General features: G+C 43.1%; 1 protein-coding gene across 1 annotated transcript; it reads left to right on the plus strand.

Annotated features, from left to right (window-relative positions):
- Positions 1–574: 574 nt before the first annotated feature.
- LOC149333492 (cystatin-2-like) lies at positions 575–11,473 on the plus strand. Its single transcript, XM_089558695.1, has 4 exons — positions 575–1,084; positions 3,926–3,991; positions 10,078–10,143; positions 11,336–11,473. Exons 1-4 carry the CDS (start codon positions 878–880, stop codon positions 11,417–11,419), a joined length of 423 nt encoding a protein of 140 aa, XP_089414821.1. The 5' UTR covers positions 575–877; the 3' UTR covers positions 11,420–11,473.
- The last annotated feature ends 1,224 nt before the right edge of the window (positions 11,474–12,697 follow it).

Genomic DNA, 12,697 nt, shown 5'->3' on the forward strand with positions numbered 1-12,697 from the left:
TTGAATAAATAAATAAATATTCTGCGCGTTTGAATGCCGACGGCTGGCCTTTTAGCCTCATTGGGAACAAAAGACCCGCACGGGTCCCGAAACGTGATTTTTAAGTTTGACTTGCTCAGTGACTTTTGTACATTTACTTGTAATAGCACGCACATTCATCATAACCATTACCAGTATAGTGACCAGTCTAAATACACCGTCATTCAGCTCTCACTGTCATGTGAAGGAAAAACAGATGCTGCTGCATTTCCTGGCCTGAGTTTAAGATCACGATATCACTGCAACCTCACTCTGCTATCGTCTGTTTAACCATGGTGCAGACCGCTATTGTAGTTTATTACAGCAAAATAATAATTTTGTTCTTGCACCTCTTGTACAAGACGACAGAAAAGAAATGTCATTGAAATCCATTCTCCGCCGAGTTCAGAGAACGTTCTGCAACATATGTGCAATCAGGCAAGCAAGACAGTCTCGGATTTTCCTAAACCTCAAGAGCAAAAAAACTGCAAGCATATAAGCTTCAGCCGAATGCTGGCATTGTTATTCCCGAACTAGTGCTGTAGGGCTGCATTCGCGCAGTTCTGCGGCTGACGCACACGAAAGCACGGCCTTTGGCGGCCACTTGAAAAGGACAACGGCGACTGAGAAAAACAGGTACAAAAAGCTGCGCTTGCTGAAAGCAAACGCTGCCAAAGAAAACCTGCAAAATAGACTGCCAGAACTCCAGTACACAGCAGACAAAGCTCTATTATTCCATGTATGCACGTCATTGTTCCCGCTTAGGTGAACAAAGCGGGTAACACTCTTCGAAGCTAGCATGTGACCCTACGTGGCGCCAAGTGTAAAGCAGGAGGACGAAAGAGATCCTAGGACGAACATGATGAAGACGACGTTGATCTGTTTTTTGGTAATTGTTTTAACGGTGACGCAAGGCCACTGTTCAAGACTACTGGGCGGGTGGAGAATCCATGATCCCTACGGAAGCCACAAGTATGCCCAACTTGCACATTTTGCCCTGACGGGTAAGAGGAACGCGGGTGGCATTCCAGGCATTGCCATTCGGCTGCATCATGTAGCATCGCAAGTAAGTCACCTTAAGCACTTATATCTAGAAATGGGCCACCAGTGCTGCAGTCTCTAAGTATGTTCAAATAATCGTAATACGTACTAATATGTGAGCAGAGTTTCATACGTAGCCTAATTTGGTCCTGTGAATATACAGTATTCTAGACCTATAAAGAATCTGCAGATGTCTTTCATGCTTCCTCGTAATGTGTGTAAATCTGCGTCGTACGCATGGAGTGGTCGTTCTAAAAATGTGAGCCTGTTTCACGCACGCAGATACTACGCAGCAAATGACCCTGTCCTGGCGGCTTGCGCAGAACATTGACCGAAGATGGTGATGTCAAAAAATTGATGTCGAAGATGAACCTATTCTTTTTAATCTGCTTCGTTGTTCTCAGCTGCGCAAAATGATTATTAACGACATGAATGCTGCTGTCGTATATTTTTCTTCTCTGGAACGCGTTCTTCTGTTAGGTCAACAGCTGGAACAATGCAACCGGCACTGTACTTCCGCATTTCACGAAAGTTCAATCTGTACTTTCGCAGTGAATTCCCTCCAACCTCTAGTATCTATAAAATCGACGTAGGTGAAATCTTGATTATGCCTATGCAACGTATTCCTGTGTTTCTTGTTAAGAAAGGTGACTTGCCAATGCTAATTTGCCTATCTAAATTAACCATATCGTATATCACTGTCTCGAGCTTTATATTTTTGATTTGTGACCATCTCTTTTTAAGCGACGCAATGCATGATTTGAACCGTTGCTCATCTGTATGAGTGGATACTCTTTACTTCTTCGCGGGGAAATGCCCGGCCTACACTATAAAATGGGAAAGGTTAGGCTTTGATCACCTACGTAAAATTTTGCTATGTTGGACAGTCTAGAAGGGATCTCGGCAAATAATTTTTACTTTAAATCTTTCCGCTGCATTTCTGTTGCACCTGAATCTATGCTGCTAAAACTTTTACTGCATACGGTAGCAGATGAGGCTAGTTGGCGATGCAATCCTGTGGTGACCAACGGGTCCAAAAGTTAGTAAATACGAAGCACTGTTTGTAGGAAGTTCTCTGTGACTGTAAATTTTTTGGCCAGGGAAATGCTTTATAGTGTTACTGAGCTTAATTCGTTGACCACTGAGCTGTCCTCTGCCCGGTTAATCAGTCGGCTTTGGGTCCGCAAAGTGTCAAAACTCATTGGTTGATGAATGTACAGGTGCGGCCAGAAGTGAAGGAAGCGCGCCGGACAAGAAAAAAATTGGCAGTGGTTTAGCGCTGGTTACATCCGGAGGATTGCGAAAGGAACAAGAAGAGAGAGGCGATGGAGAGCGCGCGGTAGCGGTGGCGGTCAAGGCACGCTAGTTAACAGCCGCTACTGCGCATACGCAACTGGCGAGCGTGGCGGCGGCACCTCTGAGTCACCCGCGCAGCGACGGCAGCGGCGCGCCAGCTGTGCGCCGACCTCTCCAATGCGCAGTATGGCCTTGCTTCTTCTCCGCGAAATGCCTCGGTGACTTGCGTAGTGTTTTTTTTTTTTTTCGCAACAAAAACTGCGTGTCAGCGCCGCCTAGCCCAGCCGGCGCATGTGCACGTACCCAACCGACATGGCTCCGCATTCCTCGCATTCGCCGGCGGTCGTCGTCTTTGTCGTCCTAATGATGATCATGACTGGATGATCGCACCTTGTGCAGCGAGCGGCCTGGTTTTGATAAACCAGAGCCTGCGGGGCTGGCTCGACGATCAAACCGCTTCGTCTGAGACAGCTGGAGGCGCATTTACACTGCAATTAACCCGCTTGTTCTAACTTTTTTTTTTTGCCTCTGGGACTCATCTGCGTCTCGCAAGCAACCAAACGCGCTCAAAACACCGCTCAATGTAGTGCCGCAGTTTCGTGTTTAGTACAGTTATCACTGATTATTCGCCTTTCAACTGCCAGGAGCCGACGCAAGACCAATGCATGCACCCTGTCTGTTTCTCTTGAAGTTCACTGCTCCTGTACTGGAATCTGCCCTCATCGCTTTATATTATTGTGACCGAGGCAGCGGACTGCGTATCGCGCTGTCATGTGGGGAGCAAGACTCGAGTAATCACCTTGAGTGCAACTTCGGATCTTAGGATGACTACAAGCAGCCGCTGTGTAACTTCCTCGCGTGAATGCCGCAGCAGCGGTGCGTCATTGTAACGTGCCGCGCGTACGAAATTCGTCGAGTACGTTCCCGTATGCGTCCACCAATCAAAGAATGCGCCACGACACAACGGGAAGCGATCCTAATACCTCTCGCCGAGCTATACGGCTTCACTGCTACCAGTTACATTTAGACATCGGTCTGATTTACTGCATAAGCGTTGCAACCCAGCAGCAGCATTCGGCACCTTTGGGAGCAGTCACTATACTTGCGACGCTGGATCGCACTGAAAAAGTGCCAGAAGCGGCGGTTTCCTCTTATTTTAAGCCAATCCACTCGACCTGGTTCGAGTGCAGGAGCAATGTGCTGCAGAACAGACAGACAGGGCGAATACATTGCTGCTGTACCGGCTGCTCCTAGGAGCAAGGCGAAAAGCAACGGTAACTCTGCGGCGGTAAATCGAGTGTTTTAAGGACGTTTGACCGATAGCGAGACGCTACATGAGTCTCACAGCCAACAAAAGTTCGATGGTGAGATGGTATCATTTCATTGCTTTTCTCCAACGAAAATGGTTTCTCATTGTGCCGAAGCGTCACATTAAAAGTGAGATTGAAATACTTTTGACAGTATTATACCCATTGGAAATCAATGACTGTCGCGGCCACAAAGCTGCAAATGTATTTTATGTGCAAGCAAAAACGACGTCTAACGTCTATATGACCTTTTCATGCTCTAGGTGGTGTCTGGAGTGAAGTATAGTCTGAGTTTTGACCTGGTACCTCTCAGCTGCACCGGCCACAAGGTAGGTTTCGTACTCTACGTTGGGTTTTACTCGGTGGGGATAGTACCCGCTTGAATATATCAAATAAATTAATCTAACACTATTACTTTGCGTTTTGCAGTAGAAAAAACCGCCATTTTGAAATGTAATCAGTGGGGTAAAAAACAGTTTTGCTTGTTTATGGAAAGAACAATATATCTGTATTCTTTATCCGTCAATTTATATTTTTGGTTTCAAAGGTTACAGCCTTTCTGACAGTAATCACTATATTTATATGATACCTTTCTGTGGAATAGTCGTTTCAGTTTGTCGTCCTTTTCTTTACTGGTTGACATAATTTTGCAAAGACACAATTCAACACGAACGGGAAAGACAATGTAAACATTTCTTAGCGCCAAACTTGTTTTAAATGGCTCATTTTTGCATGGAGGTTGTAGAAGCGGTTCATGGCGGACAGAAGAATTCTGCATTTTCTATGGTTCAGCTGAACTTTCACGCAGTTATGACTGCAGAAATTATCATTGCATAGAGGTGTCTTTCCAATATCACATGTAAAATTTCAAAATTAGCAGCTGTGGATGGAGAATTTGCTTTTTATCTTTAGTGGCGTCATGCTGTACTACCTGTTTTATGAAGACTGAAGAGATACCATTGGCATTCCTACGGCTGGCAGCCTGTTAATATTTGAAGCTTATCATGAAGCCGTCGCCACTATGTACTATGGCAGCAAGATCACCACATCCAGTTTGCTTCATAAAAATTCGGTCTTGCACAGTTGGTAACATGCAAAAAAAAAGAACTTTCGCGGAAATGAAGCTGATAAAAAAATTGCGAAGAAACCAGTTTGATGCAGATCCACGATGCACATGAAGGGGAAACCTGTCGAAACGCGGAGAGGTGAACAAAAAGAGAAAATAGCTTGCTCGCCATTCTGCGTTCCACAAAAAAAAAAGTTTCCACAATAAAACATAGGGTTCGCATTTGGTAATTTTGAACATTGCAAGGGTACCAGTGAGTCAAGTACAAGAAAATACTCCTCGCCCTCTTTCAAATACTCCTCGCCCCAGTCGAAATTTAATCGTTGGCAAGAGACTCCTGAAAGGGCAAACATTCAACATATTTCACTAAATATTTGCAGAAACACCGGCTGCTGCCAACATTAGCGATCTCCTGAGGGAAACTTTGGGATAATTGGTGCAGAAATATAAGTTGTGCACTGTAAAGTGCGATTGAGAAAGAACGCTTCATATTTCCTGCGTCCAACAGCTTCTCGAAAAGATGAGGCAATATTTCAAGCTGTTTGACTGCGAAGCGCCGACGCACAATCGGGACCCCTGACGCGCAAGGACGTTAGCACCCCGCAGTAGTATTCTAATAACCCACATGCACGAAGTGTGCGCACAGAACCCGCTTATGCACGCAGGGGTAAGGTAATGACGTGCTGTGGGGAATCAGCTGATGAGGTTTTATATAAACTGTTGTAGTACTCTTCTGCCGAATTTTTCTTGTGTTGTACCTAGTATTCAGGACTCGATTCGCCAGAATGAATGCCTATGGCACAATGACTCATCATTGAGTCCGGGAATCCAATCTTACCGCATTTATATGGAGGCAAAACGGGTAAAAGTTCCAAGAGGTGTGGGATAACAGTGCCCGCGGAACATTTACCTAGGGAAAAGTAATTCGAAGCCATCCTGAATACAACCTCTCTTCGCCACTTTCCTTTGGGCTCGTCTGGATCTTTGCCCTCACGACGCGGTTATGGTATCACTGTGAGGTGGCAGTTACTGCTCCGTGCTCATCGTGAAATTCAATATTTCTTAGTATTTCTATTATTTTTACAATTGTTTAGGTCATTCAGTAATTAACTAACCCTGCAGCGCCCAACTGGACACAAAACGTACAGCGACATGAAAATAGAGCACTACGTGTCAACAAATGTTTTTCTCCCTGAAAGAGACGCAAATTCATGCCACGATAGTTTGAGTTTGTCAGAGAACCGAACGTTGCACTGGTTCTACATCCAGCTAATGCATTTCTTAAGGCACACTTTTTATCAGCCAAGCGCTTAAAGAAATGTGCGTCTGAGCTCCCTCCAGAGTTGCTATCCTGGAGGAATGCTCTTTGCCCACTTTTTATCATCATCGCACACAGTGTAATGAACTTGCGCTGAGCTCAGCGTTGCCGGAGCAAAACGCGTTCTTCAAAACCGTCCACAGCGTATGTCGCTGAAGGCGATACGCTCAGCATGAAGCTTACGAGACCCGCGCATTGATTTGACTGAAGCTAGCGAAACATGGAGTAAAGGAATATTACGTAATGCCAAGAAAGCAGTAGCAAGTTTTGGGAAAGTGGATACGCGGACTCACAACAGATGGGGGCAATCTAAAATTGTTTAACAATTAAAAAGTTCAGTTGCCGTTTATCCAGAGTCGAACCATATATCAATCGCAGAGCGAATAAGGGTTGTTTGTTCTCCGCTGGTCGTTTTTAGAAGAGAGAATGTGTTTTTTTCTGCTCGAAGAGCGTTGCATGGTATTTAGTGGAGAGTCATGCGTTTTATCTAAACTCCAAGGCTTTCATTACTTTTAAGTCTCGGAAAAATACGGCTTTTAAAGCTGACAAAAAAAGCTACCCTAAGTGAACGAGTTCAGTTTATCACTGCGCTTAGCAACAATGTGAATAGGTTTCGAAGAGTTTCTACCAGCAGCAAATAAAAGTTTTATTTGTGTCCTAAATATTCTTTTTTTTAATTAGCCGAAAATCCAGTGCCGCCGGGTACCCACAGGGGATTTAATGGGTAAAAGCTTTCACCAGGCCTTGTGCTCGGCTTCTTTAGGGTGAAATGCGAGGTAATAGGTCATTGCCCCCGCCATGTGCAATGCAAACTACCTTGTGCCGTGGCGCTCTCTGTCCACATGAGCCCTTGCGCCATAAAAATTCATCATCATCAAATTAGCCAACATATAGCGTTATCAAAGAGTTTTTATGCCGAAGTTTTGTGAAAAACGGCCATGTATTCAACTTTCTGGGCTGTCATCCAACTCTGCAAACCTTATCGCTCTGCTAATGTTAGTACTCAACACAGCTGTTATGTCTGGCATCACAACCTACCAAAATTATTCAGCAAGGCCCAGCAGACGCACCATTACCTTGTTTTTGTTATAACTCTGTAAAACAGCCTCATTGCACGCGTCTCCATGCGCACCCAGTTTCCTCACACACGGAAAAAACAATTCTTGTCCCGTTGTCCCTACGAAAACCAAAAATACAGGATATTTAGCTCGTACAGTTCCTGCTTTGACTGGTCAGTGTATCCTCGTTAGGCTGTGAATTCCTCATAATCCACACTAGTCTTATAGGAGCGTTCAAACGTGCATTACGTCTGCAGCCTAAGTGCCACTGGAAGTAAAAGAATAATCAATGCGCTCCCAAGCAGTCAGCTTCCCAAAAAGTTCGTACATTTAGATGCACTCTGTCGATCACTCTGAGATAGCTTTAAATTTCGCATGCTTTTCTACAGGATTATCAGCAACTTTTATATAAATACGATTAGTGCCGGGAGCATATTTAACTAAACTGACATTTTGCTTTCCTAGAGGCTCGCTTCAAAAAGCCCGAAAAAAACTCGCAAAGCAGAGTTGTATGTCTTGAAAGAAGAATTCAGCCCACAGGGAGGATGACAAAAAAAGTGTAGAGCACTTAGTGTCTACTAACCCTGTTTTGCGTTATTGCTGCAGGTCGGGGGTAATAATTAGTTTATTTTTGGCTGCCCCAACCTCAAGAATATAGTGTCTACTCCTCCTGCGTCTTTCATCCATGTGGTTAATGTTTGTTTTCAAAAGTAACTAGATCCGAATAGCTCAACTCGCCATTCTTCTCGAAGAGAAGTGTTGAGCCTACGTCGACAAAATGTTCTGTTTGAATGGATTGTCTAGGCTTTCGAAATGAATTTGCAATAAACCACGCAAAGTAATCATTGACTGGCCCTGTGCGGTATATTAACTCTAAATCCATATGCTCTTAATTCACTGACGGCTTTTCTTGGCAGACGGTGCTTTCGAACCTGTTGGTCCTTTCGGCGTCAAGGAAACGGCTGTCGTCGAGAGCAGTTTCATCAAACAACAGATATCTGTGGAATTTTTAAAGCGAAGGTTTTTTCAGGGAAATTAGATTATTTGCTCTCTAAATTATGTTCGACCGTGAATATGCCAATAGCTTTTAGAGCAATTGGATCAATTCTTTATGATGATGATGATGACAAACATTTTATTCAATGCAGAAGCTTTGCACACCGAACTAGAGCTTATACAGCTGTTTGCTGCACCCGGTGACCTAGTTAGCTCCGTTTGGGACTTTAAACTTGAGAAGCTTGAGCTGTACAGCACGTCCTCCCATTGCTAAGGTTTTCGCTTTGGGATTTTCAGAGCTACCTGCACGCTTTGTCAAGCCCATGTAGTGTAATAAGAAGTGGGGTTTTCCCCGCATACCGGGCATGTGCATGGGTATAATGTGCGGTTCATGAGGCGAAAAGTGTGGAGTTGTAAATATGTGTTTTATCTGTAGCAACCTCCAAGCCATGCTTTCTTTTATGGTGGGAGTAGTTTCGCCCTTTTCGCTTTTGGTCGTTAAGTATTTCCCAGTCCTCCCGTGTGACTGGCTCCATCGATAGTGGTGCTGGTAAATACTGATTCAGTAAAGAGCTGTGCACCCCATAACTGGAAGGGGCCCTTAGTCCAGTGCTCCTACGGCCATGTCTGTTCACTGCACGGGCTGAACCACCTGTCGTTTGTTCTCTAGATAATAAATAAACGAATAGAAGGCTAGCGTCGGCTTTACCGGCTCTGCGAACCTTTCACTTTCACTTTATTATTACTCTAATAATATTTTTCACAATAACAAAAACAATATCAGTTATTACAAGCAGTTAATGAGCGAGTACTGTTGTGAAATATTTTTTTCGTACTCGCAAGGCGGACGGTTGCTCCCTCATTTAAATGCAAGCTCGTGTTGGGTAAAATCGGACGCACATAAAAAAATCTTCGCCATTAAATAGGCTACTTTGTGCGTAATATTCCACGTTTGGCTTTGCGGCTTGTCTTGTCAACAGTGTGTTGAATCACGTTAGACGTTACTTGATCAAAGAAAAATTTTCTATGCAGGTAATTTTAGTAACAGCCATGGCCTTTCTTGTTTTTCTATAGTTCAGTGCATAAAATTTATTTATTTATTTGAACATACTGCAGGCCCTTTTCGGGCGCATGCAGGAGTGCTCACAATGCATCATTAATCAAACAGAGTAAAAACAAAAATTCAAAAATACAGAGATGTTCTCTGACCCAAACACAAAAAGATTAGGAGAGAATTAAACAGAAAAGTCAATTTTTTCGATATAATTAAGAAATAGCTCCACAGACGTACACTTCACCGCATCTTCAGGCAATTTATTTTAATAGGATATAGCATCTGGAAACAGGGAGTACTTGTGGATATTTACACGGCTGACTGGTTGACGAAGTGTTTTACTATGGTTTGTTCTAGACGAGTGTTTGAATGGCGGGTGTAAGTATTATGAATTGGCTATTTTGAAGTGACCGTGAAGAAGCTGGAACAAAAACTTTAATCTTGAAATGATTCTTCTCTGTGAGAGGCTTTGTAAATTTGACTGAACGATTAGACTGGTAGCGCTAGTTTGACGTGATTACTTTGAATAGACAAACCTCACTGCTTGTTTTTGGATACGCTCTAATTTGTTCATTAAACTTTTTTGATGGGGGCTCCAGACTATATCCGCATATTCTAGGGTAGGTCCTATAAGAGTTTTATAGGCACTGAGTTTAATATGGGCCGGCGTGTTACGGAGCTTTCTCCTTAAATAATGTAATTTAACTTCAGCTTTAGAACAAATGGATTTGATGTAAGGCTCCCAACGCAGGTTAATGTTAGGATGAGCCCCAGATACTTCACCTGATCATATTTCTTAACCTGTGCGTCACCAAGTGTGTATGTAAAACTTAGAGGATGCTTCTTATTAGTGAATGTGATACTTTTGGTCTTATCTGCGTTAAGATAAGACCTCATGTTTTCATGTTTTCATCTTCTTTCAGTCGCAGCATTGGCACAACCACAGTAAGCGCGGAAGATACGACTCCATGTTTTGCATTATGGCAGAGGTAAGCAAATAATTTCCCGAAATGCTTTCATTCTTTGTAGCGCACAGGAAGAAATTTAATGCACATACTGAATATGGATAATAAGGATAAGTGTAGGATGGCAGAGATATTTAATGGGGTCCAAAAGCGTACGACATTTTGTTATAGTTACCGCATCTTTCACTGCTCAGCGTTACAGTGGCTGCGTATGTTTGCTACAGTGTATTTTCAGGCTACTCTGAGCACTGTTAGTAGCAATGCAATAGCTCTCCTATGTTCTTGAAGTGTTTTTTTTCCTTGTGAAGATTTACATCCGATGAGAACAATCTGTTACTATGTGGTATTAAACACGTAAAAATTATGTCAAACGATGTTTGTGAAACCCACTCACCGTGTCAAAGCCACTTTGGTGCACAAGGTACTTTAAGCAGCAAGTGTCCAAATTAATCGGGGGCAACGTAACTCCATAAATAATTCCGTTAGAAGCTTTACGTTGGAACTTCGCAGCTCATCGCAGAAGCCGCGTGCGTGTGCCAGAATGTTGTGTAATTAGACTAAGGTGAAACGATGTTATAATAAATCATTAAATATTAAATCTTCTGTGCGCAAGAAAGTAATCCTAAACATGACGAAGTTAATAGAACAGCCTTCAACATGTATTTTTTTCTGTAATTTATCGCGTTTAAACTTAATTAACACGCTTTTATTCGCATGCTGTGATAAACTCCCAAACCGTTCAGTGCATTCTCGTAAGCCACACAAATATCGTCTAAGCTAAAGGATCGGTATCCGGATGAAGTTCACTTCTCTGCTCCAAATAGTTATTTTGTGCCATCATGAATAACTCTCTGTGGAAAAAAATATATATATATAGCCTTCGTTTCAGCGCAGTCGACCTCGAAGGTATTTCAAGCACTACACTGCTCAATAGGCAGGAAAAAATCCGACAAACATCTTCGATTTAAGTAGAGGACGGGAACGCTGCGAAGAAGTCTGTAGCGAATAGCACTCTAAATGCAAGCAACGCTTATATCAGCGGATGGAAATGCGAAGAACACAAACCACGAATTTTTATCCTGCTCGTAAACGGTGGAGTGAACATTCCGCAGCCGTGACTGACTTGTTAATGGAAATCTATCTTCCTAGCCTGAATAAATTCTGTGAAGAAACAATTTCCTACAATGCAAAACTAACTTCTCTCTTCAATTTCCAGGCGATGAATTCCTGTACAGCAACTGTGCACGAAGTACCTTGGACGCAGTTCACCAGTGTGGAGGATATGAAATGCTTGCAGTGAACTTGATTCCCACTGCCAAAGACCAAAGAAACTGCAATAAAACTGTAAAAGTCATGAGAGTGTCCTTTCGGCTTCCTAGTTTTCTGACCCGTCTTTAGAGCACTGGATTGCTATTACGAAAGGTTTAAGCAGTCGGGCTTACCAGTTGGAAAGCTTGTAGTTACGGAATAGACCAGTATTTTTGCAAATAAACAATAATTTTTGGGCTTCGTGGCAAGTTGAGCACATCAAAGAACGGTTTAGCTATGTTCAAAAATAGCAAAAAGTTTATACCTATTTAACGTTTACTGTTGTCCAGATGCATTTGCATATTGCTAATCACAGGCGCTGCCACCATCCACATGGCTGATTCTGTAATTAGCTACCAAAACATAGGGCACGTTCATTATTACATTTTCCTTGTTATGTAACATTAAGCGCTAACTAATCTCGCAGGGAAACCATGAGCTCTTGTTTATTTACCGCGAATGCATTGCAGTTATGTGAGGAAGAACTAGTGACAGAATATTTTCTTCGAAACTGTGCTCTCATCTAGTTTGAAAAACATGAAGGCCAGACCATGCTATGTGGCCAGTTATCTTTAGCCTGTCTGAATTTGAAGTTCCCTGCTCTCTTCTTGTCATTGTCGCTGTTAACTCACCTTCCGCGGCCGCACTCAAAATCGAATCGTGTGTTCCGAAATATCAAATATGAAAAATTACCTGCGTGGTGTTTGTCGTTGTTCAAGCTATTCACACGGATGCTGCCATATTTGACGGTTACAGATGGAGTAGGCGCCTCGATACCTATTCCTATCATGCAGCCTGGCTTCAGGTGCACCTACACTGAGAGACTCCAGCCGCTGAGAGAGGCGCGCGCAGATTCTTTCTCACGTCCGTATAAATTACACGAGTTCAAGTTGTTTTTTACGTCTAGCGCATATTTTCGAAAAAAATAGGGCCTTCTGCAGTGATGAATTGTGGACTACATCTTAGGAATATACATGTAAGTGAAAAATAAAAACGCGGTATGAATTAAGCAAAAAAAAATGTGCGGATAGAATAAATGAATGAAGTCAGGATGAAACGAGATTAAGTTCAGGAAGTACGGGCGAAAAACAGCGCAACATCTTATGACACCCAAGCTTATATTTGCGAGCATTCGGCCGCGTCCTTGTCATCATCGTTCGACGTAGGCGTAACGGTACGGCCAAAGAAAACAAAGCGGTTGTGCTACGTACGCATGGATTGAATGGCTGCAGTTGGCAGCAGAAAGCAGGAAAGTTGGCAGGTGAAACAA

This window comes from Amblyomma mixtum, chromosome 8 (assembly GCF_055824585.1).
Source record: "Amblyomma mixtum isolate Tamu chromosome 8, ASM5582458v1, whole genome shotgun sequence".
Taxonomy (NCBI): domain Eukaryota; kingdom Metazoa; phylum Arthropoda; class Arachnida; order Ixodida; family Ixodidae; genus Amblyomma; species Amblyomma mixtum.

Bases quoted from the DNA above. Each gene is read 5' to 3' on its own strand.
- LOC149333492 (XM_089558695.1), top strand. From the start codon at position 878: ATGATGAAGACGACGTTGATCTGTTTTTTGGTAATTGTTTTAACGGTG. The intron at 3,992-10,077 runs GTAGGTTTCGTA...ATCTTCTTTCAG, and splicing joins TCAGCTGCACCGGCCACAAG to TCGCAGCATTGGCACAACCA. The intron at 10,144-11,335 runs GTAAGCAAATAA...TTCAATTTCCAG, and splicing joins TGTTTTGCATTATGGCAGAG to GCGATGAATTCCTGTACAGC.